The sequence below is a fragment of the Rhipicephalus microplus genome, chromosome 6 (assembly GCF_043290135.1).
Source record: "Rhipicephalus microplus isolate Deutch F79 chromosome 6, USDA_Rmic, whole genome shotgun sequence".
NCBI classification, from domain to species: Eukaryota; Metazoa; Arthropoda; class Arachnida; order Ixodida; family Ixodidae; genus Rhipicephalus; species Rhipicephalus microplus.
Window position 1 is genome coordinate 174,954,863 of NC_134705.1, and position 27,531 is coordinate 174,982,393.

At 48.3% G+C, this 27,531-nt stretch overlaps 1 protein-coding gene across 1 annotated transcript in view; it reads right to left on the reverse strand.

The window, feature by feature from the left end:
- Nucleotides 1-228: 228 nt before the first annotated feature.
- Nucleotides 229-27,531, reverse strand: part of LOC142765054 (protein Skeletor, isoforms B/C-like) — a 58,882-nt gene continuing 31,579 nt past the window's right edge. Inside the window, exons 11-16 of the mRNA XM_075865622.1 lie at nucleotides 24,265-24,384; nucleotides 21,679-21,873; nucleotides 17,710-17,912; nucleotides 10,257-10,320; nucleotides 4,940-5,103; nucleotides 229-576 (exon numbers count right to left, since the gene is read on the reverse strand). Of these exons, the coding sequence (XP_075721737.1) occupies nucleotides 235-576; nucleotides 4,940-5,103; nucleotides 10,257-10,320; nucleotides 17,710-17,912; nucleotides 21,679-21,873; nucleotides 24,265-24,384 (1,088 nt within the window). The 3' untranslated portion in view covers nucleotides 229-234. The remainder of the gene's footprint in view (nucleotides 577-4,939; nucleotides 5,104-10,256; nucleotides 10,321-17,709; nucleotides 17,913-21,678; nucleotides 21,874-24,264; nucleotides 24,385-27,531) is intronic.

Below are 27,531 nucleotides of genomic sequence, written 5' to 3' on the forward strand. Positions count from 1 at the left end.
ATTTCTTTCTTCCAAGCTGCCGGTCGCGACGCATCACGCCAAGAACCTTGCTCGGATCGCTCGAGCATTGACAGCCGCGAATACCGGCCAACGCATATTTCGATGAGAACTTTTTTGCATGGCTTTCACAGTGTTGCGGCAGGTGAATGCCGCTGGGTTGTTCCCGGGAACAGTACCCTGCCACGCTGAAAATGAAAGCTTTGAAGAAAGGAGCGCTGACAATTCTCATGCGTTTCAGCGGTTTACTGCAAGAAAGAGCGCCCATGCATGTCGGGCTCCGGCTTGTCGCCTCAGCAGCAGCGTGGCCAGGATGGCAGCGCAGGCGAACAAGAACGGCGGTAGCGCTGGTCGAACGGCATCGCCAGAGCCGCCAGAGCCGCCAGAACCGCCCGAGTCACCCGAGTAGTCACTCTCCGGTGGTGTGGGTGACTTTGTTTTGGGTTTAGGTTTTGGCTTTGGTTTTGGTTTTCTCGTTGTCGGCTTTCGGGTGGGTGGCGGAGGAGGAGGGGTCGGTTTCGGAGTATCGCCATGGTCGTGTACTTGTATCTTCCAACCGAGGTAAAAATGAGTCCAGCACTGTAAGAAATGACGTGCCGACGCACAAAACGTCGGTAATCGCAAACAATGGCGAAGCAATGAATGCGATAGCAGCCAATGGTAATGCTATACTACGTAAGGCAAGCAGCTCTTTGAATCAATCTCGAAACGCTAGTGTAACACAATGGATTTCGCACAGTCTCCTCGCCTTGAGAGCGCGCAACACGAAGAAGGGTTCACCAGCCTTCCAAGGTGCCGCTCGTGTTTATGATGACGGCTGCGCCTTTGTAGCCACAGTTCATACCAGGCCTGTAGCCAGGAGTTCTTTTTTTCTTTTCTAGGGGGGGGGGGGTGCACCTGTTTGGTTTTGGAAACTGTCTTTATTTTTGTTAATCTCCTCGGTAAAACACACACCATGCACCATCCGAATTTCAGGAAGACGGGGACGGGCCCCTGGACTCCCCCCGAACCCCTAACTACAGCCCCAATGTATTAAACTTTTAAAGCGGCAGCTGCTGTGTCATCACAATGAGGACTGGTTTTGGCAACGTAGTTGTCCGCCGCCTCCTTCGGTGTCCGTTACCATTATTACGTGACATGAGAATAAATAAATATATAAAAATATTGAGAATAGAATCGAATTTGAAAGCAGTCCCTCTGCATGAAAGCCTAGTATTCCTACCACTGAGGTACGCTGGTGCTTGGAACTCAGTTGCAGACTGACCCTATGCCGGTTCATGTCGGGACAGGAATCGTGTTAACGTGTGTAATAATGCGTTATAGAACAGTAAAGTTAGAACCAGTCATCACACCATGCGTACTGTGTCCCGACGAGTGGGTCGTTGATTGCTTCATCCCGTTACAAAAGCCTCGGCATAGAATTCATCTTCGTCAGCCACGACATTATGAATGTGCACGAAATGTCTTACAATTAAGTATAGTGGGCAGCACGCTTGTCCGAAAAAACTAATAATAAGATATTGGACGCTTCCCTACTACACAAGTTGTGGCTTAGTGGGTACCGCATGCAAGTGTGCTTGAAGTAGTTGCCCAAGGAGTGTTTCAAAAAAGGCTGCTGAAAGGCCGCCCTTTCAGCTTTCGCTGTGACAGGCCTGGCTTTTTTTTTTAAGGTTACCATGCTACTCCTACCTTAGCGAAGTTGTAGCTCCATACGTAAACGTCTGCGTAGGGTACGTGATCGTATACCTGCACGTTGTGCAGGTATACGTTGTGCAGGTATACGATCACTACGAAATTGTGTTGGTTTCGGTATCCCAGTGTACGCAAACCCTCCCGCACGCATGGGAGACTCGGCGTGCTGTGCGAGGGCAATGGAAAGCTAAAAAGAGAAAGGGCCCACAGCATGGTGTAGCCTCGCTACAGTGTACTAGAACACTTCTAGTACACTCTAGCCTCGCTCCCTCTCCCTCCATCGGGAGATGGCGTGCTACAACGTCAAAGCTCCGCTCTGACGCACTGCAACAGGTACACGTGTGGTCAGGCCTTTAGCATTCTATGAAAAAGGGGAACGCCATGCTCCTGCCCTTTTAGGTCACAGTAGATATATTGATCCGCCCCCGCCTCACTCCGAAAGCGTTCTGCACCTAAAGACCTACTCCATGTTTGTAAACAACGGTAGGCGCCGTCGACATACTGAGGCGCTTGTGGCGACGTCGCGGCACGTAGGCTCCCCCCAGCGCAAAGCTTGCAACCACCCTCTATGACCCCGTAAAGGCCGTTCCACGCGCTTTCCGCACAGCCGCAACGCACGTGCCGGGACCCCTACCGCATGCACGCAAGCGGGGGACAAATAAGCCAATTGGCGACGCTGCGTAGGGTGAAAGAGCGTCGCAAATTGGCTTATTTGTCCCCAGCTTGCGTGCGGTAGGGGTCCCGGCACGTGCGTTGCGGTTGTGCGGAAAGCGCGTGGAACGGCCCTGATTGGCGCAGAAGCTGCACAGCACGTCGAGTCTCCCGCGGGAGGCTTTGGGATGCCGCATCACAATTTCGTGACTTTCGCAAACGTAAAGGTATACGATCACGTACGCACGGAAACGTTTCCGTATGGACCTACAACATTGCTAAGGTATGAGAGCAGCCTTTCGGAAGCCTTTGGGCAACTACAGCAAATATACTTGCATAGTACCCACTACACCATAAATGATTATTCTTGTGTTCTAGAAAAGCGTCCACTATGTTGTTATTCATCTTTTTTCGGAAAAACGTCGTACCCACTATACTTGTAAGCCATTATGTTCCGGCACACCCCCTATTCCGACGCAGTGACGTGCCCTCTCCCGATAGAGGGCGCGTGGCCACGGGAAGCTGCGTGGAGAGAGTGGGCGCGCAGGATGGATGGATGGATGGATTGATATGGCTGTACGCTTTAGATCGGGCGGCGGTTAGCGCCACCTAGCCGTAATACTTATTGAACCAAAATCTTGATTTATCCTTTTTTTTTCTCAATCAATAGTGAAGTTGAGGACTGGTACTTTGCAGTGAAGGGCTTAATTTTCACTCGTGCCTTGATTTTAGCCACCAATCGGATAACCTCCTTCTAGTTAATTCTACCCACTTCAAGTCTATCTTGCCCTCCCTGTCCCTAAAACCCAGTGCTTTGAACAACTCAGCGCCGTCATCCTGAACGATAGGGTGAAGCCCTTCACAGAAAATTATCAACTGTTTGGAAGTTTCCTCCTTCTCTCCACACGCACTGCATACCGTATCTACCCCTTCGTATTTGGCCCGATATGTCTTGGTTCGCAATACTCCTGTCCTGGCCTCAAACCGTAGAGAACCGCCCCGAGTATTATCATAGATCCTTTCCTTGGCAATTTCCTGCTTAAAAGTTCGATAGATCTCTAGTGCAGACTTCTTAATCATGCCGATTCTCCACATATCGGTCTCCATTTCCTTCACCTTCTTCTTAACTGATAGTTCATTTTGGTTTGGCCCCATGCTCTTTTGCAAGTATTTGACCGTGAATTTTCTGGTTCGCATTTTGTATGATCGACATTCCTCGTGAAGTAGCTGAAAACTTCCCTAGCCCAATGCTCCTTTTCTATTTCTCTCAATCTCTTCTCAATTTTTGTCTTGCTGCTGGTTTCCATGCACTCGAATGATGTTCATCCCATATCACCTTGTGCTCCCTGATTTGGTGTATTCTGGTGAGCTCCTAAAGCAAGCCTACCTATTCCTTATTGCTTAATTTCTAATCTTGCTTGAACCTCTGATCATGCACAAGGCCGCATGGCCGAAAGTCCAACCAGGAACCATGACACATTTTCAAATTCCTCTTACAACATCATACCTACTGTAATTCTACAGTGCCCTATTGTTTATCACCGCTGCATTCCTGTTTCCTTCAGTCATTATGTATATTTCGTGTTCCCTTGGGTACTCGGTCCCATTGCTAATCCATACGCCCAGATATTTGTATTTATTCGTTATCTCTAGCCTGACCTTCTGTCTCGTAAGCTCACTACCTTCATTATCATTAAAAATCATGACTGCTAATTTTTCCTTACTGAATCTGAAATCTAACTTATCTCCCTCATTACCGCAGATATCCATCAATCTCTGCAAATCTCCCTTGTTGTCGGTCATTAGCACTATATCATCTGCGTACATCAATGCCGGTAGTGCCTGTTCAATGAGTTTACCTTGTTTGACGAAAGAGAGGTTGAAGCCAAGTCCACTCCCCTCTATTTTGGCCTCTAATCCTTGTAGGTACGTCATGAATAACAAAGGTGACAGGGGACACCCCTGCCTAAGCCCCCGTTTTATCTCCGTGGGCTCGGATACCTGTTTTTCCCATTTTTCACCTTGTTACTTCTATAGATATACTTTAAGCGCTTAATGATTCCATCATCGACACCTAGTGTGAGCAGTATTCCCCACAAGACCTCTTGAACCACGCTATCGTACGCTCTCTTGATATCCAAAAATGCTAGCCACGGGGACTTGTGTTCCATTTCTGCTATTTCGATGCACTGCGTTAGTAGGAACAAATTGTCTTCCAACCTCCTTTGTTTTCGAAACCCATTCTGAAGTTCCCCCAGAACCCTCTCATTATCTATCCATGCCTGCAGACTTTCCTTTATAATCTGCATCGCCAGCCTGTAAGCCACTGATGTCACTGTTATAGGACGATAGTTGTTTACGTCAGCTTTGTCGCCCTTTATATATCATGCTCATCCTGCTAAGTTTCCATCCATCAGGGACTTCACCACCGATCATTGCAGATCCTCGTGGCCACGCGCCCTCTATCACCTTTATCAGGAGACGGCATGGCACCACGTCGGAAAGCCCAGCGCTGAAGCGCTGCAGCGGGTGTGTGCGCAGAACGCGTGCGTGGTCACTGTGTCCCAGTGCGCTTACGAGTGACAGGGCGCGCACGAACCTGGTAGTAAAGCGTGTCGGGTGTGTTCTCGTCTGGCGTCCAGGTGAACTGTGTCTTAGGTCCGCTATCGTCGCAGACCAACTTCACGCTCTTCGAGAAGTCGTCGACAGTCGTGGCCTTATAACTTGCGGGCGTAGACCGGTACTCGCAGAAGCGTCCTTCGCCTGCGAGTATAGTCGAGTTGAATTATACATTGTTGGAGTTTCTTAATCTTAAAACTACGATGCGGCTATGAGAGACATCGTAGTGGAGGACTCTGGAAATTCGCAACAACGTTTCTTTTCTTTTTTTCTTTTTTCTTACGCACGCTTAAACTAAGCAGCGGTTCGGATGCTGCGGGAATAGAGTTTCATAATGTACAGCACAATTCTGGCAATATACACGGTTACAACCTACAGAAAAAAAAGCCGCCTGCATCTTTCTACGGTTTCTCGAGTAAATGCGTCGCAGAGAAGTGGTGGTATTGGGTGACTGTTGCGTAATTGGGTATGGTTTGGGAATGACTAATTGTTATTTCGTCTTTATCATACTTATTTATTAAGTGAGGGAGAAGCATTGCCTTCAACTTCAAGCTAAAGTCAAATAAAGACGCCCTTGACTGAATTCCGAACTCGCGATCCAGGGCCTACATATACGGGCTGGCCAATGAACGGTTGTGCAGCTCGAGCAGTCGGTTTTTAGATGCGAAGCATCTCTTTGACTGACGCGTGTAACACCGACGTACGTCCGTACGATCGTACCACAACGCATTCCTTTCGCCGCAGGTGTTGGAGCGGTGCCAAGCAGGTCAAGTCGCAGCTACGTGTTGACATCACGTACAGGTGCGCGCTCATGCAACGACTGATAACACTATCTTCCTCACCCGCAGTTGCCGGCTCCTCCACCCGCTTGCGACAGACTTCTTTCTCGCTTCACCTTCTCCACCACACGCAGCAACGCTAGACCGCACGTCCAGTGGAAACACTTTTTTGGCTCGTTTGCCTGCGATGACTATTACACGAAACTCAAGCCCGCCTTCCGTATATTTGCGTTTCAAACAAACGTTTACTCGAGTAAACGCTACACCGAGTTTCGCTTCAAACTATTCTTCCAGCACCCAAGTCGATTTCAGCTCCAATCGGGCCAACGCCTTGTGCACCGCTGCTGCTTCGCATCCCATCAGGGTTCCCTTTGGGTAGGTGGTCCATAATTTTTTACTTGCAGGCGCTGCCTGCGTCAACCTTGCCAGGTGAGAGAGGGGGAGGGAAGCGACATTTTTGTGGGTGTCTTCCTCGGCACGAGACGCGAGCATGCGAAGTGGAAGTGTGGACAGCGCCATCGCCGAAGCGCGACATCGTGCGACTAAGCGATGCTCCACATTTTCACCAAAAAGGGCAAAGCAATGAATGCGATAGCAACATATTCGAATCTTTTAAAAAGCAAGGCTAGCATTTTAGGAGCAATATTATTTGTAGTAAACATGCGCTTGCCGAGTAACCAAGTTTCCTGCGGCGATGTCATAGCGATAAATTACACTGTTATACAAAGTGAGGCTGGCTGTCAACTCATTTAGACCCGATCTCACTTAACTCTACAAAACGCTGGTAAAGAGAACACGACCACCCCAGGTACGCTTTTGGCCCCGTTTCTTCGTGTTGAGAACGCAGCCCATAGAAGCTCCCGCCTGCATTTGGGGGGGAGGGGGCACAAGCCGCGCGCTCATCGTTGCCGCGATAGCGCGGCAACCATAAGCACCCCACCCCCACCCTTCTTCGCTCACGAGATAAGCGCGTGCACAGACGACCCCGGCCCGAAAGGTGATGTTTGCTCCGCAAAAAGAGGAGGCTAGGGCATCCTTCCCCGTATATATACATATACGTGAATGACGGCGGTGCTGGCGACGACGACGGCAAGAATCAGTGGAGACTGTCCATATAATTGATATCGCAATAAAATGCCAGCTCCACCCCCAGAACAGCATCGATCTTGTCATCAGGAAGGACAGTCGCACGCTGACTGGCTTCCGTTCCAACCGAGAGTATTTTCTTTGGCTAATGTAAATACTACGCACTTAAATAGCTAAAGGTCCGTCGTTACTATACTTCGAACATTAAGTTTGGCCGAGCATCGATGTCATTCTCCCTGACCAAGTTTACCAGAGCGTTCAACTTGCTTTCCTTAAACGAGTGACACAGGCGTTGAGTCTGAGTGAAACAAGCGCTCGACGTCGCAAGAATTAGCAAGCGCCATTGAACTAAGTATATTTATGCAGTTTATTTCTAGGAGGAAACCGATGGCTGAGGCTAGAGCCGACATTTTTAAGACGATAGTATTGCTTGGGTACTTCAACACGGAAATCTTGGCCTGTCTTTCTGTTTGTATGTCTGTCTACTGAAAAGACTCAGCCACCCAGTCAAAGTTTAAGCACTTGCTGAACACCCAGACATCTTGACCTGGTGGCTGCGTTCATACTTGTGAACAACGTAGATCAAAAAAGCAAATGTTATGCATATCTGAGGTACAACATCAATACTTAAGTATTATGTGGCGTGTTTCTTCTTTATACTACAAAATGCATAGGTACGTTCATTCTAGAGAGTAGTTTTTCTTTCGCTGTACTGACTATGCGACGCTGCGCACGAAAAAGCGTGTTTTAGATGCGGAGCATCTTATACTCGCGCCTTGTAGTGCGCCGTCCGCACCGCTTCTCGAACATTCGACAGCTGACGCGCGCGCATGCGCCGACGCGCCGTCGCCCACTCTTCCACCATCTGTGCATCCCTTCCTCCTCTACACAGCGCGCGCTTCACTCCTCCACCATCTGTGCACCCTTCCTCCTCTACACACCGCGTTCGACATCTACAATTCTCCTGATTCTCCAGTGGACGCGCATGTGGCGTCGCGCTTCGAGAACATTCAACAGCTGACAGTGCATTCGCCGTCGTGCTGTATATATACTCAAGGTCGGCGCTCGCTCGCTCAGTTGCCGCTCGTCGGTTGGTTTGTACGGCGCGTCGACGTCCAAGGTCGCGGTGAAATGAATTCCAACGAATCCACAAACACAATGATCGACGTCCCTTCGACCAGCGCCGCCCTTTCGCATACGTGTGTACGTGTTCACTCATTTAACACCCCCTCCTACAACCACGTTAACCAATTTAGCCATCGACCCAAGTAAGTCGCAATTTAACACCCCATTTCACAACCACGTTAACCAATTTAGCCATCGACACAAGTAAGTCGCACTTTAACACCCCGTTAACCAATTATATGCTCCGCATCCTCCTCAGTGTTCCCCCGAGGGAAGCTGCGGGCAATTTTTTGCTATGCCGCGTTGCTAAGACAACACAGTGCTGCCACCTACCAGTGGCTCTGCGTTCTGAACAAGCTTTCGTTTTCGAGATTACTGCCAGATTGCGGCCATACCTCACGCAACGCCTTCAGAGGGAAGACTATCGTCTTTCGACGACATTTGCAGCGAAGCGCGCAGATACGTGGCCGATTTTGTGGGTTCTATATTGATGTCTCTATGGGTGCTGCAACGCACATCAGTACGAGTTAGGCAGTCCCACTTCACCACCCGTACCCTTTTTAGGCCAACCGATTCAAGTCAGCTCCCGAGGTTCGCAACGAGCGGCCATTTTATCTGGAACAAAAAAAAAAGAAAGAGCCGATGCACGGCTCTAAACAAAGGCGCAAGAGAATTTGAAGTAGCAACCACGAAGAGTACAGCCCATTCATGTAATTAGCACTACTACTAAAGTGGCTGAGCGATCGCAACGCCACAGTTCTCTCGGTTAAACATCGCACTATTCTACGTGTTACCGCTATCCGCAGCTTTCGCCGCGACGCCACAACGGTGACTTGAAGACGTCAACAGGAGCAGATGCCGTCCTCTGGTCGAACAAGAACATGGCTGTTTGTGCTAGCACGTACGCGCGTTCCGCGCTCTTACTCTTCCTGCTGTTCGTCAAAGGGCCAAAAACGAGGTACGAGTGAAGGAAACATTCGAATAAAGGAAGACCACGTTTCGATTATCATATGCGGTTAACACCGCTGGTACGTCATCATTCTGAAAAATTACCGTGAATATAGGCGTTCGCTGAATAGTCTCCGGCACAACTGCAACACCTCTCGTAAGGTTTGATCTCTGGGTTGCTTAGGGAGAGTCACCCCCGCCCTGGTGCCTGGCCCATTCCGTGTGCCCCATATTAACTTCTGTGAAGAAGGTGGGGCACTGCGACGCACCATTGCTCCCCCCCCCCCCCTGTGAAGAACGACCCTGCGCTCGTCAAAGGCCCTCTTCAAATGGCCACACCCTGCGATCTCGGGGTGTGCGCCCAGAGCGCAGGGTGTGGCCTTTAAAGGCTACCATGTATGGGGGCCTTTAAATGGGCGCATTATTGATAGATTTTTTGCTGCTGATGAGAAGTGATCCATCAAGGCTCTCGAAAAGCAAAAGTAAATAAACTTCGCGTTGCGAGCGAACGCTCAATACGTTACACACGGAGCTAAGCGACTACGACAACAAGCCACAGCGTACGGCAGCCCTAAAGCAGCGCCGTAGTCAGGGCGTGACACACTGACCCATGCCCCCCACCCTTCGATTTTTTTTTTTTGGCCATGGCATATAGATCTCGTAGGCAGGATAACAGCTGGTCATTAAGGGTAGCTGACTAGATTCCCAGAGAACGTGAGCGGATGAGGGGGAGACAAAGTAAGGTGGGCCGATGATACAAGGATGTTTACGGTATATAAAGTGGCAGCAGCAAGCACATGACCGAGTTGACTAGCGGAACATGGGAGAGGCCTTTGATGATGATGATGATGATGATGATGATGATGATGATGATGATGGTGATGATGATGATGATGATGATGATGATGGTGGTGGTGGTGGTGGTGGTGGTGATGATGATGATGGGGCACAAACTGACACGAGACTCAGATCTTCAGATCAAAAAGGTGCCCCCACCCCACCCCACCCACACGCTCCCCTGAAAAAAAAATTTTGCCTACGCCCTTGCGAACGACGCAAGTTCTGTCTTCGCCTGGCTGTGCAGCGTGAAAACCCCTTCCTCCGCTGCGCCGGTTGTCGGCCGCGAGCATGCAGTAGAGCGAGTAAATGGCGAGCATGGCTAGTCCAGAAGGCCGCTAGGCAGCCGGTTCAAATTACCACTATGCGCACCTCTTAAACGTGCTTTCCTTTGAATATAAGCATTTCCTATGCACGAAACAAGCACCACGAGGTATCTGAAACTACGTCAACGTATTACTTGACCTTAGCGTCCCTTTGAGGTTCGTCCCTGATAAATTTATTTAACGTTGCGGCACTTACCATCGGAGGTGCGAATGGCGTTGGTAGATGGGTCGATAGTTACTCCCGCATACAGCATATGGCCCTGCAATAGTGTGTTAGGCACAAGAAAAAAAAAGGCTTAAAATCAACGTTGTTGTGGACAGCGGCATAAATCATGGGGGGTTCAGGGTGCTCCCGACTCCCCCTCGTGTTCTAGCTGTGAACGGGACACTCCTTGCAGGTGTGCCCCCCCCCCCCCACCCCGTGTGCTTGATCCTTCAATACTCCAAGTTTAAATTTCTTGACAGCTTAGAACAGCACGCTCTACGTAAAACCAACTCTCAACTCGGAAACCTTTTCAATATACAGAAACAAAGTACAAACGTGGAAACTGCTTGACACTTCAAAAAGCGGTGTATAGCTTTGTTCAGTGTTCCAGGTTACATCGAATGCGCTGCGAATGTTCATTGTGCTGAGCTATGAAATGCAAAATAGAGAATCTATATATGCCGCCTTTTATATGTCGACGACTTGTTAGAATCAATTGACAAGAAAGTACGAATGAGATTGCTCGATCATGAGAGCGTTATTTTTTTTTGTCAATCACCGTGGTGAACATGAGAATGTTTTCCAAAAACTTTCCCAACGGTAAATCAGGACAGGTTGTTTCTTGCAGGTTTGAAAAATGGAAATGAAGTTGGAAATAAAAACTGTACCTTCATGAGATTTCGCACAAAGAAGTGTACCCTTCTTTTATGTTTTAGCCCATATTACAGGTGGAAGTATGCCAAAGACTGCCCTTAGTAATTAACTTCGTCATAAAACATGCGCTCATACTATTAGATGTTCATTTTAATTTTTTTCTTAAACTTCGTTCGAAAGCATGATTTTACATATATAATTGACCACTTAAAATTAGAAACCAAAATGGCTGCCATCACATCATGTGTGTCCAACCCTCGCGATCATTTTAGGCATTGCTTGCGAAAAGCAGGTCACTATAGTTTGACAGCGCACTTCAATGACACTTCCCAAATTGTGGCAGAGCCCCGTTTACGTATCAGGGGTGGGGTAGGCGGCGCTAGGAGTGGTCGCCATAGAGTTTCCTACAAGTACACCAGAGGGAACTCTGGCGCTATTGTCTATGGGAGCTGCAACGCAAGGCGCTTCAGCCAGCATGGGAACGATGGGTAGCACAGGGTTTTGAGTGGTCTGAATCCGCATTGCCGCAAAACGACGGTTCGGCAAATGTTACGCAGTTACTTTTTAGGCTCGCCAATTCAAATCCACTCACAAAGCTAACTTATTGGTCCAACCATTTATTCAAAACGAAACTAAAACACAATAATAAACAAAGCAACAAGAGCGTTAGAAGCGCGCAATACCCAATATTCCCATGGTGGATGAACGACCAATGGCAGCGTAAGAGTGTCCTGTAGTTAACATTTGTGGGTGGTAGTGGTTGTAAGATGAGAAAAGGCACCTAATTTCTGCAACCCGGTCGGGAGCACGGCGCAGTGCCTGTTAATTTTGGGAAACTCTATGATGGTCGCCTCACGAAGGAAGATGACGGCACCGAGAGAGAGGGCCAGATGTTGCCAAAGAAACGCTGCATGCTTGACTTGAACTTGACTTGAAATCACCTTCAATGCAGCGCGTCTGAAACGCGTCTGTGAGTTTGTGCTGCCTTGGCATCGCCTAAAGACAGCGCGTTCGAAGCGTGTTTCTGCAGCATTGAAGTCCGTGGCAAGTCAAGTCAACCAGCGTTTTTGAATACAGGGTTTTATCTCTCTCAGTGTCATCATTGCTTATTTGAAGGAGTACATGACTCGAATTCCAGAAGTAGCAAGAGCATGTGTTTAATTTATTGCATGGCCCAATAAGTGACGTTTGCAGGAGACGTGTTAATTCTACTCAACAGCCCCGGCTCGCATGCAATTTATGTAGACTCAAACTATAAATGTCTGTCATTTTTTTTCCACTTCTTGAGGGTATTTTGTAGTCGTTTTTTTTTATGCAAAAATAATATTGTGTGGCTAGCACTGCGTAGATGAGACGGCCAGCTATGACTACAACTATATTTAGCTAATATAACTAAGCTAATAATTATATCTACTGTAATTACGACGACATTATAGTGCAATAAGCCAAAGGACCAAGCAGGATTTCATACAGGCTACCCGACAATAGACCACATTTTATATTACCCTTCAATTATTTCGCCGTAGTGCTACGGGCGTAATTAACCAAAAGAACACAGAGTATACAAGTGAAAAGACGTGACACTGAAAGAAGTTCCACCACACTTAATAAAACTATTGTCCGAGGAAGGTATCTTCACAATAACCGAAGAGTGTTCTGTGCCTCGTTTATGTTCAAGACATAACTCGCTGAAACTGGCCGGGCCGGGCGCAAAGCTTTCGGGACCAGGGCAGGTACGGGGCCGCATTTAAAAACACCGAGCCGGGCTTGGGCGGGCCGGTACATGAAGTTTTCGGGCTGGACCGGGCTCAGGCCGGAAAAATTGGCCTGTGCAGCGCTCTATTCGGAGGGGTGTACTTTCGAAAGTGTGCGTATTGGTTAGGGTACGTGTTCGTCTGAATACGGCGCCAGTCTCTCGACTGCGATCTAATCAGTTTTGGGTGCCATAGCGCGTCGCTCCAGCCGTTGTGCTTCGAGAATGTCAGCTCGACCGCTCGGTCGTTCATCGCATAGAGTTTCCCACAATACTTACTAGAGGGAACTCTGGCGCTAGTGTCTATGGGAGCTGCAACGCACGGCGCTTCAACCAGAATGGGAAGAATGGCCCGTGTAGTACACACATTTGTCTAATCTTCGTACTTCTGGCCTGCCTTTGGCTCCGTGTGTGTTCGTGTGGCTCGGAGCTGTTTTCTTACGAAACAAGTATTAGCGAATGTTCAGCGGTTGCGCTTCACCATTTTATTTTATTTAGACTTACCTTGCAAATTGGCTCACGAAGTTGAAAAGGGCTCAATCTTTCTTTCAAAACAAAACCGAAACACAGCAATAAACGGAGCCGCAAGTACGATTCGCCGCACGCAATGACGAAGACTAGGCAAATGTGGGTACTACCCATCATTCCCATGGTCGCTGAACGATCGCAGCGCCAGAGTGCCCTCTAGTTGATTTCGAGAAACTCTGTGGTTCATCGTTGTCCGGGACCATGGTGTCGTCTACAGACACGTCCGTCGCTCGGTATGCACAGGGTCGTCCACTCTTAGTACGAACACGCGCCGCATGGCTGCGCTCCGCAGGGCGCCATCGCTAGCGGTGCGGCCGCGCATCGAAGCTTATCGGCGCAGGCGCACAAGAGCGTGGAGGCGGGGCTTCGTTTCGTGGAGCGTGGAGACGGGAGCGCGCCGTGCCTGTTTTGCCGTGAAGCAAACTTAAAGCATCTGAGAAACCACGAACGTTGCAGGAAAGCGGGATTAGCTCAGCGCAATGTGTTGTGTAGTCCCTATATTTGAGACGTGGGTGATCTCTCTTGTTTCAATACCAGAATATCGGTTTAATGTATACATTGTTGCAAACCCTTGAGTATTGGTTTTGCTTGTTTTGTGGTGTTTTAATTTGTGAATGAATTTTGCCGCTGAGCTGTGCTCTCAGAATTAAATTTATACAACCGAGAACTATTTACGGTGGCCTGAAATGAAGTGCGCATCAGTTTCTGCATTTCCCCCGCATTTAAACACGGCACGTGCTGCCACGCTCGAACTTGTGTCTCCCGACTAATTTTAGCTGAACTTTCGACAACTAAGGCTCCACAGCGGGGCATTCTAACGGCTCTACACACTGCGAGTGTCGAGATTCATAAATCTAAGGCATTTGTTCGTGTGTGATTTTCCTGAAGCTTTGGAATGATCTATACAGTTCAACATGTGTAAAGAAGTTTGCAGACAGCCGGATACCGAGTTGTGTGCTGCGTTTCCAAAAGTAAGCAACTACCAGTAGCGGGTGGGTCCCCCTCCAGCTCCAATAGCCGCTTTCCTTCTATTGGGGAGGCTACTGTGTGTGGACCAACAAAGGTTGGTGTTGGCCCTGATGTAATTGCGCGAGCAACTCGGTCGGCCTGTTCATTACTGGTAACACTGGTTATCTGCCGGGCAATAAATGATGTTGTGGTCAGATACGACGTGTGGAAGATTACAGGTGGTGCGCACCGCCTGTCCTGTCCTTTCGTTCCTTTTGGAGTGCCTCAAGATCGTGCCAGTACTCACTCAAGAGTTCGATCATTGTCTGGAAATTTTCATTACACTAATACTATTCCGAGGGGGGGGGGGGGGTGAGCCTGTCTGCTGCTTGATTTTTTTTACTTCCACAAATCCCTCCCTTCCCTTCCCCCTTGATTGGAAGGCTGGATTTGCCACATGGGGAGAGTCTGTTTTCTGTCTAGAAAAAATCATCACAATTCGCTGTTTCGTCAAACCTCGGTATTACCGAGTTAAAACGGCGATGTTCTCGCAAAAACACTACCGCTAAACACTAGGGGAAAAAAATTCACAGCATATCCACGGGGTGAATGATGATGAGCGGGCGAAGCTCCTGAGGGGAAATCATCGGTAACACCCTGACTTTTCAGTGAAAGTTCGCCCACTACATCATCAAGAAAGATGTGAGAACCACTGTGTGTGTATATGTACGGCAGGGTCCTCGCACCGTTTCCGTGACGCTTGCGCCTCTCGTTCTCGAACGCTGGGATCTTGGCGGCAGCGTCGGGCAGCTTCACGAAGCGCTTCTGCCTCGCGGTCCCGCACATTGGGATTCTGTCTGCGAGCAAGTGCTGCCGCCGCCTTGCGCGCTCATACATCGGGCAACTCCGAGCGCGCGCCAACAGCGAACGGATTTCATTACAACGCTCCCCGCCATCTAGTAAACAATCGAAGAACTAAACTAGAGGTAGCCACGCTATCTAGCAAACAATGCAAGAACTAAACTAGAGGTGGCTACATACATACGCCGAAAATGGACAGACCCACGCCTTAAGGAGCTTCGCCCCCAAAACATGATTATTCAAAGATGTCCTAACTTTCTATTAAGCCACTGCATATTCTAATAAATTTTTATGCATCCTCAAATCATTACTGAAACTAGAACAACGTTTTTCATCACAGCACCTACCAATCGAGTTTTGTCTTTCCTACTTTTGGCAGCATTTCCCAGACTCAGTCTTGTGCAAACTTTTCCCGGACTTGGCCCACTAGTTTGTAGTGATGTTTGATGGGCTCAAAAGCCGAACGTTCAGAGATGCATGAGGGCTTCAACCATTACACTGATCATGAGCTTATAGATGTTTGAAAACAATTAAACGAAATACTTTTCCTAGTCATTGAAGTCAGTATACTTTCAAGCGAATTTTCGTCTACAAAAGCTAGCACTGCGAAACTAATACTTGTCGCTCGCATTGGCAGCTGTGTAGAATCTAGTAACTTTTAAATGGAAAAGATGTTTCAGCCAGTTTAACCACGCAGAAGGATGTGGTTGTTTTGCACGTGCTCTTATAAGTCGCAAAATAATTGCTGACTCACTCAGACCCACCGATTAAATGTGTTTTGCGCCAAGGGCCCACTCGTGTACTCACCCCCGTATTTTAGAACGTCCCTTCACTCAACATTTGACCTTGACTTGAGAAAATCGACGACAGCGCCGTCTATAGGCAGAGCAAGTCACCCAATGTCAGAGATAATCTGCAGCGATTCTTGGGAAAGGCGGCGTCATTTTTAGACAAGTGGCGGCGCTGTGCTCCGCTCGTTCAAGTGAAGGACGAGATTCGAGTCAAGGGACGTTCGTGAATACAGGGGGTCAGACTCACGGAAATTTTCTTCGACCGGACTCTGACTCAAACTCCAGCTCAGCTAAATGGACTCCCTCAGACTCAGAATCATGGCTCGATCCGAGTCTGTAGTGCCCGTGCGAGTCAACTCACGAGCGAGATCGCCGACCTGTATGCACGTGCCATTCTTTTTCAGCAACATCCAACAAAATAAGTAAAGCTCGTTAGTCAAGTTTATGATGTGGAGCAGACGACGGAAGACAAGGACGCCCGAGTCGCTGCAATATGCATTTCTCAGGTCATCCGTGATAATACCGTGTACGACGTATGCCTCGAGGTAAGTCTTATTCTGCCGACACGAAACCGCTTGCTCTATCGATGTGCTGCGTCGATTTTTATGAAAACCATATATATGTTGTTTCGATGTGGTATCCGTAGCATTAGCAGCCGTGTGCTGTCATGTGCAAACGTTTGCGACGTGCTCAAAAATGTTTAAAACTAAAACTATATGGTCGTGGCATTAATTGATTTGTGGGGTTTAACGTCCCAAAACCACCATATGATTATGAGAGACGCCAGTTTACGGCGATGTTGATGGTCATGGCAATAAAATGTCTGAGAAGTTTTAGAGTCATGTCTTTCGTGCCGCAGAAGCATGACCCAGTGACTCCACCGCGAAGCAGCAAGCTGAGCTTCACCCAAGCGAGTCAAGTTCAAGTGCTCACCATGTGTGTGTTTTCTATATTTAGAATAAATAGTTACCGATTTAGAGTTCTAGGTACTCTACCATGCGAAATCATAAAGCCATCTCGACGACATGACACCGTCCATCCAATGGCAACAATAACCACTGTACATACTGTTCTGTCCACCGATGTTTTCTTTTCTTTTTAGGGGCGAAGCTTTTTAAAGCGGCACCCGTTCGTCCCTCGTCGTAGTACGTAACGTATCTTACGCTTAGGCCTGCAAGGTGGTGCCGGTGGGAGATTTCTCCTGTGCGTTGTTGAACAATAAAAAATTCGCAGCGTGCGCGTTAACTAAAAGCTGAATTTTCCTGTCTCTCATTCCCCCTTAGCAGCCATTGGCATGTACATTGAACACTATCTGACAAGAAAGGGTTGCTACGTTATACTCGCTGGGCGTAACCTCCTTGGTTTTAGAAAGGTTTAGCGAGCGTTGAGCCCCAGTGCCATGAATACAGTGAACTAGTATATACCATGAACCCGAGGTGGTTAAAGGTGGGAAGTAGACACGAAGCGCAAGCCGTAAGAAAGTGTGCGTGTGCCACCTCTCGCTTAGTTCTTGGAATGTCCGCTGGATGGCGGTGCTTTTATATGCGGAATATATGATGAAAAGATGCGAGATGGTGGTACTTGGAGTGTTGACTAGATGGACGAACGGACACACAGACAGATTCATGGACGGACGCAGGGGCGGATGCATGGACGAATGCAGGGACGGACGCACGGATGGACGTGCGGGCGCACGAACAGACGCACGCATGGACGGGCGGATGGACACACGAACAGACGCACGCACGGACGGGCGGATGGACGCACGGACGGTCACACGGACGGACGCATGGACGGACGGAATCAAGAACGATTGGATGGACGGATGCTTCACCCCACTCTTCATCATTCACCCCGTTGATATGCTGCCACTTTTTTTCGTGTATCTGAAAAAAAAATGGACACATACCGGTTTGCCGATCAAGGACTTGTTTTGCTCCTTGGAACCACCACCTTTATTGTTGTCGGTGATGTAGAAAGGATGGTATTGGGCGTTTAAGGACTGGTTGTGGCCGCCTTCTGGGATGAAGGTGTACGCTGTGCCCCGCTCGAGGTGTAGCACAGGAATCAGCTCGCCGTTTATCCACCACGAGATGCCCCACCCGAACATTCCTGTGCATGCGACACACAAGACAGTCAATAACCGATCACGCGAGAAGCTATACGCAGCCTTCGGCACTGCGGCAGAAACGAAAAACCAAGGTTTGTAGAACTAGTTCTAGAAAGGTTGCGAAAGACAGCGTTGCAAATCTGTGCGCACCTTTCGGACGAACGCTGCCACCATAATTCCCTTGGAGCACGGGTTGAAAAAAAAAGAATAAAAAACATGCCCAGCTTTAACTGACTAAACCATGGCCGGCTGTTACGGTTGACCCGGCAGTTCGTCTAAGCAGATGCCATTGTGCGTGAGCCAGTCTGCGAGAAGGCTTTCTCCCTGATATCGGCACCCGAAGAGAAGCGAAAAGCACGACGCTGTCCTGCAGGTGGGCCTGACAGTTTGCTGTGGCCGGGTTACGTGTAACTCGACGGAAGCTTTGTGAACAACCCTTCGTTGAATCGGGTTCGAACAGCGCGACACGGCTCCACTGTGGCAGTTCTTATAGAGTCTACTTCTCGTCTCGGCTATTGTCGCCTAGTACGCGAGGTCACCACAAAAGCGCTGACAGTTCGGAAGCGTGAGAGGGCGTCACTGTGGCTGTCCTCAGGAAACGAGCACCTGGACAGCTATGTTCGAGAAAGTTCTGGAACACAGCAGAAGGCAGCCTTGGACCGCTGCTAACGTTCGTGTCAGCGGCCATCTCCCCGGATAGAGTGTACTAGAAGTGCTCCCCGAAGGAGCACAACTTTCCCCCTCCACCAGGCCCTACCTCCTCGCCCTGCGATGCCTTGAAGGCACGGAGGAAGGAAAGGTGCTTGAAGGCGTGGGCCGGGTGCGTCTTTGTGTACCATTGGACATTTTCACCCACGTTCTTTTTCTCACGAGTGGCCCAATTTCTGCACCCTTTCTGACGGGTGGACCACTGAGACTTCGCCACCTGATTTGTGGCAAGAGTGGTCACCGGCTTCTTCGGAACTCCGTGTAAGGACACGAAGGGCTATAAAATCCGAAGGCTTTTTGTAAATAATGCTGTACATCTTTGTAGATAATCTTTGTACATAGCTGAATCTCTGTTGTACAGATTGCAATATCTCAGCGGAAAACCTGAGCTGAATCTCTGCTGAATCACTGTACAGTTCCATCTCATTACTTCAGGTAAATAAACGTTCATTCCCTCTCTAAGAACGCGTCTCCTCACTGGCGAAGATCGGCTATGCGGACGACGGCAGGGAGCCTCTAAAAAGAACCCGCCGTACCTGCCATCGAGACCTCATACCCTTTACACATGCTAGACTGCACCTGCGCACGCTTCTTTCGCAGTCTATCCCGGCCGTCACTAACGCAGCGAAGGCTTGTAAAGGCACGTTTGCACTAGACACCGATTTTGGTCTGCGGGTTGTCTTTAGAAGTGTCTTTTCTTTTGTCGTCGGCCTAGGTACACCGCAAAAACACAAACAGTCAGCAGGTGGTCTCGCGAAGACACCGCCCGCCTTTGTCGAGCTCACAGTGTTTCGTTGGCCAATTCTGCAGTCACATTGGAGGCACACACAGGGACACCGACAAAACTTGCATACCTGCACCTCATTTTCACCCATGCTCCCCGCTCTGTCATTGTCCCTCTCCCGCTACACAGCGCAGCCCCCTCCATAATGGGGGTGGTGCACACAGTAGGGAAGCAAAGAAAATACTTCCGTTGGGTGCTCGGGCTGCCTATTCCGACACCTCGGCAGCCTCGAAGAGGGCATTGTTAACTCCACCAAGACTGCCCGCTTCGTGGTCGTTTAAAACAGAGACACGATCTCCCGATGGCACGCTCACGGCAGGTCCGCGGATGCGTTTCGCTGGTGTTTTTGGTCTCTCATCATGTTACACTACGATGAAATGCTGTCTTTTCAGGCGTCGTCGTCGTCAGCCTAGTGTGACCATGCGGTCTGGCGACTCGTCAGCCGTTGGTTTGCGTCTGCCTCGTGTTTTCAGTCGTGGTCATGTCAGTGTCGTGACGGTCTAGTGTAAACGCGCCTTAAGCAGCTGGAGTCGGTGCCAATCGAAGCGCCTTTCCTCCGCTTTCGCCAACGAATGGCGCGCCATTTACGCTACCACCAGCACCAGGCGAGCTCTAAGAGTAATGCTCCATACGGAAGCAGAGTTGCGCATAGGTCGCTGTGCATTGATTCATTGATTTATTGGTTGATTGACTCATTGAATAATTGATTGATTGATTGATTGATTGATTGATTGATTGATTGATTGATATGTGGGGTTTAATGCCTTCCATACCACCGTATGAATACGAGAGGCGCCGTAGTGGAGGGCGCCGGAAACTTCGACCACCCGGGGCTCTTTAGTGGTGCGCCCAAATCTGAACACGCGGGCCTGTACAGCATTTCATCTGCGCAGAGAAACCACTCTTCTTACCGGCAGGAGATTTCCCTTGCTTGGCCGGATGAGCGCGAAACGCCCGTCATCTATGGCAGCGTTACCTACGTACGGATAAGGATCTTTGTACTCGGCCTTTGAGATTGGCAATTGCGGTGTTTGTTACTAATTTCGGAGGCCATGCCTTTCGTTGAAGGAGTTGCCTGTTAAATGACGGCGCCACTTACGTATGGTTCGTTATAATTACGTTTACGCATTTTTAAAATTTTATGTTATTTTTGTTGCATATAGGTTCTAAAAACGTAAAAATTTATTTGAAAACACCCCTACTTAGGTGGCGCCACCACCATAGTTCCGACGACGGCCGCTTTCCAAGTGACCGCCGATAATCCGGCAGGCAAGGGAAATCTAGGAGGCTATGAGGAGACAAACACGGCGCGATGTTCCCGCATGGGAGTGACATGCCGCCCACTCATTCGCACACGCTGAGCAACTTTTATATTTTTGTGGTTATAGGTTCTAGCGCATCGTGCTGGCGAACCGAGCGCCGCGTAGAACAGTTCTACAGCGCTCGGCTGATTCCGGGGAAGGCATGGAGCACTGGCTCATACGCGCAACTAAATGCCAATTAAGTGAAACTTGTGATAACCAATTAAGTGAGACACGTGATAATTAAAGTAAACTGAAGGCCCTTCAAACTGACTAAAGAGAAGGGAGTTAAGCGTAATTCAGCGATTGAATTAGGTGAAATTGATTCAAACCTGCCACAATTCATCCGAAGGTGAAATGACTTCGTTCATTTGGCTATTTATTTATTTATTTATTTATTCATTTATTTATTTATTAAATATAGTGCTGACCTGCTTAACATTACACAGACATAGTGACATCGGTAATAATTGTATAAAGCCCTATCGAAAACATGACATACAATGCAAAACAGCATACATCAGAACATTTTTTTTTTTTTTTGCAATTTAAGTAAAGTATAGGGCTATAGGCTCCGACCAAAAGGGCGTACATATAGAGTTGCGTGCACTGAGAATGTTGCAGCGGATGCAGCGGCCAACCCCCACAATTATCTAATGCATGCTACTGGTATGATATAACAGGTGAAAAGTTCGCTTGCTGGTCCGCTGTACCATGCAACGAAAAATTACGCCATCTCTCGCTAAAGGGAACCACGCGTTTTATCTCCGGTGCCGCCCGCTAGGTGGCTATTAGTGGCTCCTCTGCAAGTGGTGCACTATAGGCGATGATTATGAAGGACGCCACACACAACACAGGTGTCTCTACCGTTTCGTGTCCATGCAAAAATGTGACCGCCAACGCCGGAATCAAACCCACGACCTTGGTGTCAACAGACGAGCACCTCAATTGCTACAGCACCGCGGTGGACCGTACCTGTGATCGCCTGATAACCAATGGTCGCATTCCCCGTGGGTCCGATGCGGGCAGTGAAGCTCGTTTTTCCAATCATGTCGCGTCCTCCGACCAACTGTTCCTTGGTCCCACCGCCGGAATCGGGCTGTGCCGTTGGCGTCAGCTTCGGGCAGTTGAATGCCGGCGTGGGTCTCCCGAAATCCAGTGTGACGGTCTCTGCGATGACAGCGTGCAGATTCGGATCAAACCAAATAAAAACTTTACTTTGTCCACAAAGCAGTGCGTTGTGTAACACGAGGGCACGAGAGAAAGAGGACATATCCCACTTGAGAAGCCTCCAGGCCCCCCCGTTTTACATATTATGCAGATTAAATGGCATACGGACTCGTTGACGGCACCGCATCAAAAGGTTGCCACTGACGGCAGTTGAAAAAGAGGACTGGTGGAGTGAAAACAATGTCTGAAGAATAAAGACATGAGCTACTTTAATAGCCGGCAGGCAAGTGGTTAGCCATGAGCTCGTGGATGACAGTTTCCTACAGTACTTACTGCAGGAAACTCTATAGCGCTGCGATCGTCGTTTGAGTAAGGATCGTTGGGGTTTAAGGTCCCCAAATTACGATACGATTACAAGGGAGGCCGTAGGAAGTTTTGACTACCTGGGGGTCTTTAGAGTGCACCTAAATCTAAGCACGCAGGCCTCAAGCGTCTTCGCCTTCATCGAAAATGTGGCCGAAACTCGATCCTTTGACCTTCGGCTGTGAAGTTGAGCACCAAAACCACAGTGGCAAGGTGCGATTGTTCAACCACCACGGGAATGGCTGGCAGTGCACGGACCGACACTCGATCCCATGACCCTCAGAGGAGAGGTGCGATTGTTCAACCGCCACGGGAATGGCTGGCAGTGCATGGATTTTCTCGATCTCCGATCTCGCTAGTGGCTGTGTCGCTGTGTTTTTGGCTTCTGATTCGAATATAAGAATGGATCTTCGTGAACTTCGTAACCCGATTTGAATTGGTGAGCCTAAAAAAAGGTCAAGTGGTGAGTGGAAGTGTTGAATGTTTGTTGAACTTTCTTTTTTTTCTTTAATAGTTTATTAAGAAGAATTGTAGAATTGTCTAACGAGACACGGCTAAAGGCAAACATTGCCTGACTGAGCCGTGCCACCCATACAGCAGCAGCAGCAGCAGAAAAAGACATTTACAAATATAAAAGGGTAGGTGAAAATCAAATACTACATCTGAGATAAATGTTACATAGTCATATAGCACTAAGAAAAAAAAAAGAAAACACTAGCACAATTTTAACAGAAAATATGCACACGCAACTCTCAAGCAGAAAAAAAAATTGCATTATTCTAATCCCCCCTCTCTCTCTCTCTCTCACACACACACACACACACACACACACACACACACACACACACACACACACACACACACACATAAAAAATTTTGGAAAAACTTCTAGGGCTCACAAGCCACATGTGGGAAGAGAAAAAAAAGAAAATCAAAACAATACATAACATTTGATAGAGAACCATGTCATTCTTTTATTTACTTTAGTCATATGAAAATAATACTTATTTTGCTGTTCTTTGATACGCTTCCTTTCTTATTCCGGATTTGAGGAGATCTATGGTAAAGGTATAGTCATTGAGGAGGCTCGGAACTCGAACAGCAGGTTCTTGATCCCCGTAATTTGTTCTACTACATACGCTAAACAATTCGTGAAGTTACAGACATGCCGTTTTTCCCGCTGTATTTACTTAGGAAAGATTGTTTGTCCGACTTGAATTGCCGCACGATTTCAAGTCATAGTTTATATCTATGGAGTTCGGGCGCCTTTATATTTTATTCTTGGAATAATATGTTTGGGTGCTCAACATACGTCCCAAGTTTTTCTATTGCACGAAGCGCACGGTTTTGAAGCATTTGAAGTGTACCTAAATTATACCGTGTTGTAGTCTACCAGACTAGAAGACAGTACGTTAAACGAGAGTGTATAAGTACGTTATATAGATATGGTGCTTCACGATTGTCGGTGACAACACTACTCTGAAGTATTGTCAGCGCTGAAATTAGAATTTCTGATGAAATCGCCAAAAATTAATTTTTTTATCAAAAGCTTTCTAAACTAACACGCGCCTACGGCCAAGTCACAAGCCTGATTTAAGTGAAAGGTTCTGACGTCACGTAAATAAGCGATTGCAATTAGTGGGTCATTTATGAAAATTCTGCCTAGGTGGGATGGGGATCATTGAAGGCGGAGGTTACATTTATTCTTAGGCCGTAACTGAGTATAAATGTTCCTGGGTTGTTATGTGTAATGATCGCATGACGCCATGCTGTTGGCGCATGTGTGAAGTGGCCTAATATATTTTTTTCGTTTTTTTTTCTGCGAATAAATTGGTCGGGAGGGGGGGGGGGGGGGGTCACAAGATTTTAGGCCACGCTGCCCTGGGAATACATGGGATAGTGGTCTGGGAACTTTCGACTAGCACTGTGCCGACTGGCCCAACTTCTAGTCTCTAGTAACATTACAGTCGCCCCATTCAATTGTTATCAAGGCAGCAAAGGACAGGTTATGGGGAACTGGTCTCTTACGTCTGGTCACTACCATGGTGTGGTAGAGTATGGTGCCCGATTCTTGCTCGTTGACCGGACCTTGCGCCGCAACCACGGCCATCTTTCCACGAGCTTTGATGACCTTGTCTCTGGAGTCTCCTGCGTCGAATGGCAAGCAAAGGCTGGCTTCAGCACCAGCTGCTGCAGCGGTCGCGGCCGCATCATGTGGCATTACGAAGAGTTTTAAACTTTGGTGTACCAGGGCCCAGGATTGGTTGCGATAGCCCATGCGTGACGTGTAAGTGATTCCGAATAGGCTTGGTCCTCCGTAAACCCGAACCCAACTGAACCGGGCCCCCGATCTACTTCAGATCAACGCATAGGAGCTGTGACAGTAGCCCGGGCAGACAGGCTGTTCTTGGCAAACCGGAACTAAACCTCAAGAAGTGCGAAGTTAGACGCATGCGCAGTGGAGACATAAGAAGGCTACTGAGTACACGTGATAGACTGGGTATGCCGATGAAATTATGTATTGTACTACGTTATAACCACGTTGTTACTTTTTTGAAGTAGTACTAGTACTTATCAACATCACTCTGGCAGCTCCTACATCAACAAATCCCTGCAGGGAGAAGAACTCGCATCGGGAGTCGGGCTTTCGAAGAGGCGTACGTGATTATTACCTACTCGCGAGAGAACTCACTTATCAAGCCGTAGGCATCATATGCCTCATTAAAAGCGAAAGATCGCGTGATGACAACATATGACGTCACCATGACATCGTAGATAGCCAAAATGTGACGTCATCTCTGCCGCAAATATGGTCACAGACCAGGCTCCCCTCAGTCTTTATGTCCAATGTGTGGCATTCCGAACCCGCTTCTTGATCACGAATGTGAACCTAAGTGTGTGGTGTGCAACAGTGACCAGCCCACCGGCTCACCACAGCTCTACATGCCCAAACCAAAGCATGCTCCCTCAGCTTTCGAGCAAGATTCAGCTCCATTCCTCGACCCATGCACATCTTTCAAGAACGCCCCTAGAAGACATTCACCAAGTATCACAACACGACAAAGCCGAAAAAGCCGCAGCCGAAGCCGACACAAAAGCATTACAAAGACCCCAGCCCCCGGACTGGCCCTGGACACGAGGTGAGCTGGGCTGATGTTGCCTCCCCTGAAAGCTCCATTCAAAAGCAGCTCAAACTATGGCAGGAGTCAATGACTAAATTAAGGGCAAAGAATGCAAAACTGTGCCTAGAGCTTTAGTCCTTCAAACAACCATCTACCTCCCCATACCTGCCTGCCTCATCTCTCGCCCTTACACCTATCTCTTTACCACCAGCTCCTCCCTCAACCACCTGCGCAAAAACAAAAAATCTCTACTCCCACATTGTCATTCGAAGAGCGAGTCGACCAAGTCGAAGAAAAACTAGAGAGGGTTGACAAAGTTAAAGAAAAAGTAACCAAACTCGAGGAAAAACTAAACAACTTTCTCCACATGCTTCCTTTCAGAAGCTACCTGAATGCGTGGCCTAACCAGAGCGAGAATACTCAGGCGAACCTTGTTCTGGACATACACGGAGCATTCAATAACGTAGCCCACTCAGCTATATATGCTGGCCTCAACCGCATATCTTGTAGCCCTAACATGTACTCTTACATCAGAAGCTTCCTCACAGACCACAAGGCTACATTACCATTAGGACCAGAACATTCCTCACCCTATACACTAGGCAGCTTCGGAACGCCTCAAGGGTCAGTGCTCTCTCCAATCCTTTTTAGGCTGGCTGTGCTACCTATACCCAACGCTCTTCAACGTATTCGTGATTTCAACTTCTTTATCTCTGCCGATGATATCACCTCACGGGTTAAAGAAGGCTCAGATGGACACAGTGAGGACACCCTACAAACAGCTGTAGATAAAATAGCAGCACTAACATCTCAGATGAACCTCTATTGTACCCCGAGTAAATCATAGTTACTCCTTCTACCAACTCATCGTCGGAACAAACACGTTCCAATGATCTAAGTTCACATAAATGGGCGCCTCATTCCTAGAGTATCACGCATTCGTGTGCTAGGTTTATTTATCCAAAACAACCGACTCAATACGCACACACTCGAAGCTTTACACAATACCGTTGAAAACACGCTAAGAATCATAGGAAGAATATCAGGGAAAAAAGGAGGGCTCCGAGAGTCGGAGATACTTCGTCTAATACAAGCTTTTGTGATTGGTAAAGTTACATATACTTTACCTTACGTTCACCTTAAATTAGCAGAGGAGGAATCGGTCAACACCCTCTTCCGCAAAGTTTACAAATACGCGCTAGGCAATGCAATCAATACCTCTAACGCACGACTCCACCAGACAGGAGTCATAAATACCCTATGTGAAATCCGTGAAGCTCATTTAACTGCTAAATACGCAAGGCTAGCGACCACAAGCGCAGGTCGCCACATTTTATCGTCTACCCGAACTGACTTCACCTCACTCACCAATGCTAAATACAACATTTCCCATCGCATACACAGTTAATTACCCATACTGTCCCTTCCTGAAAACACGCATCTAACATATCATACTAAGCATGAAAGCTCTTCGGAAAAAAATGCATAAAGCCAATGACGGGCTCTATGTAGATGCGGCAGAATACCCATCCTCCTCATCCTATGCCCTCTCTGGTGTCGATTATAACGGAAAGGTGCTCACAACGGCATCCATCACTGTCAACTCTTCGAAGGAGGCAGATGAGGCTGCCATCGCTTTAGGTCTGTCCATCCCCAATATCACTACGATTGTAAGTGACTCTAAAACTGTCATACGTAACTTTAGTGCAAGTCGCATCTTATCAACTGCCCTTTCAATTCTCAAGAAACATCCTCCCACGCAGGACGTTGCTCTCATATGGACGCCCGCGCATGCGGGGTTGAGTGGCAATGAGGCGGCTCATACTTGTGCTCGAGGAATGACCGGCCGAGTGCAGGCCTCTGATGGCGCCTTAGACTACGCGGCCTTTTGCAGCGCGAGAGATCGTCTTTTGACCGTCCACGATATAACAAATCAGTAGCGCCTACGACACACTATATACCCCCCCCCCCTTACACCATAGAGCTTCGCGCTACCATGAAATACTATGGCGCCAGTTACAGACGCGTACGTTCCCTGCCCCATCTTTTCGTCATCTTATAAACCCTGCGATATACCCCTCTCTTTTGTGCATTTTCTGTCGGCAAAAAGCTAACCTAGACCATATCATGTGGGGGTGTACTCGAAACCCACCACCTAATTCTCCACACATTA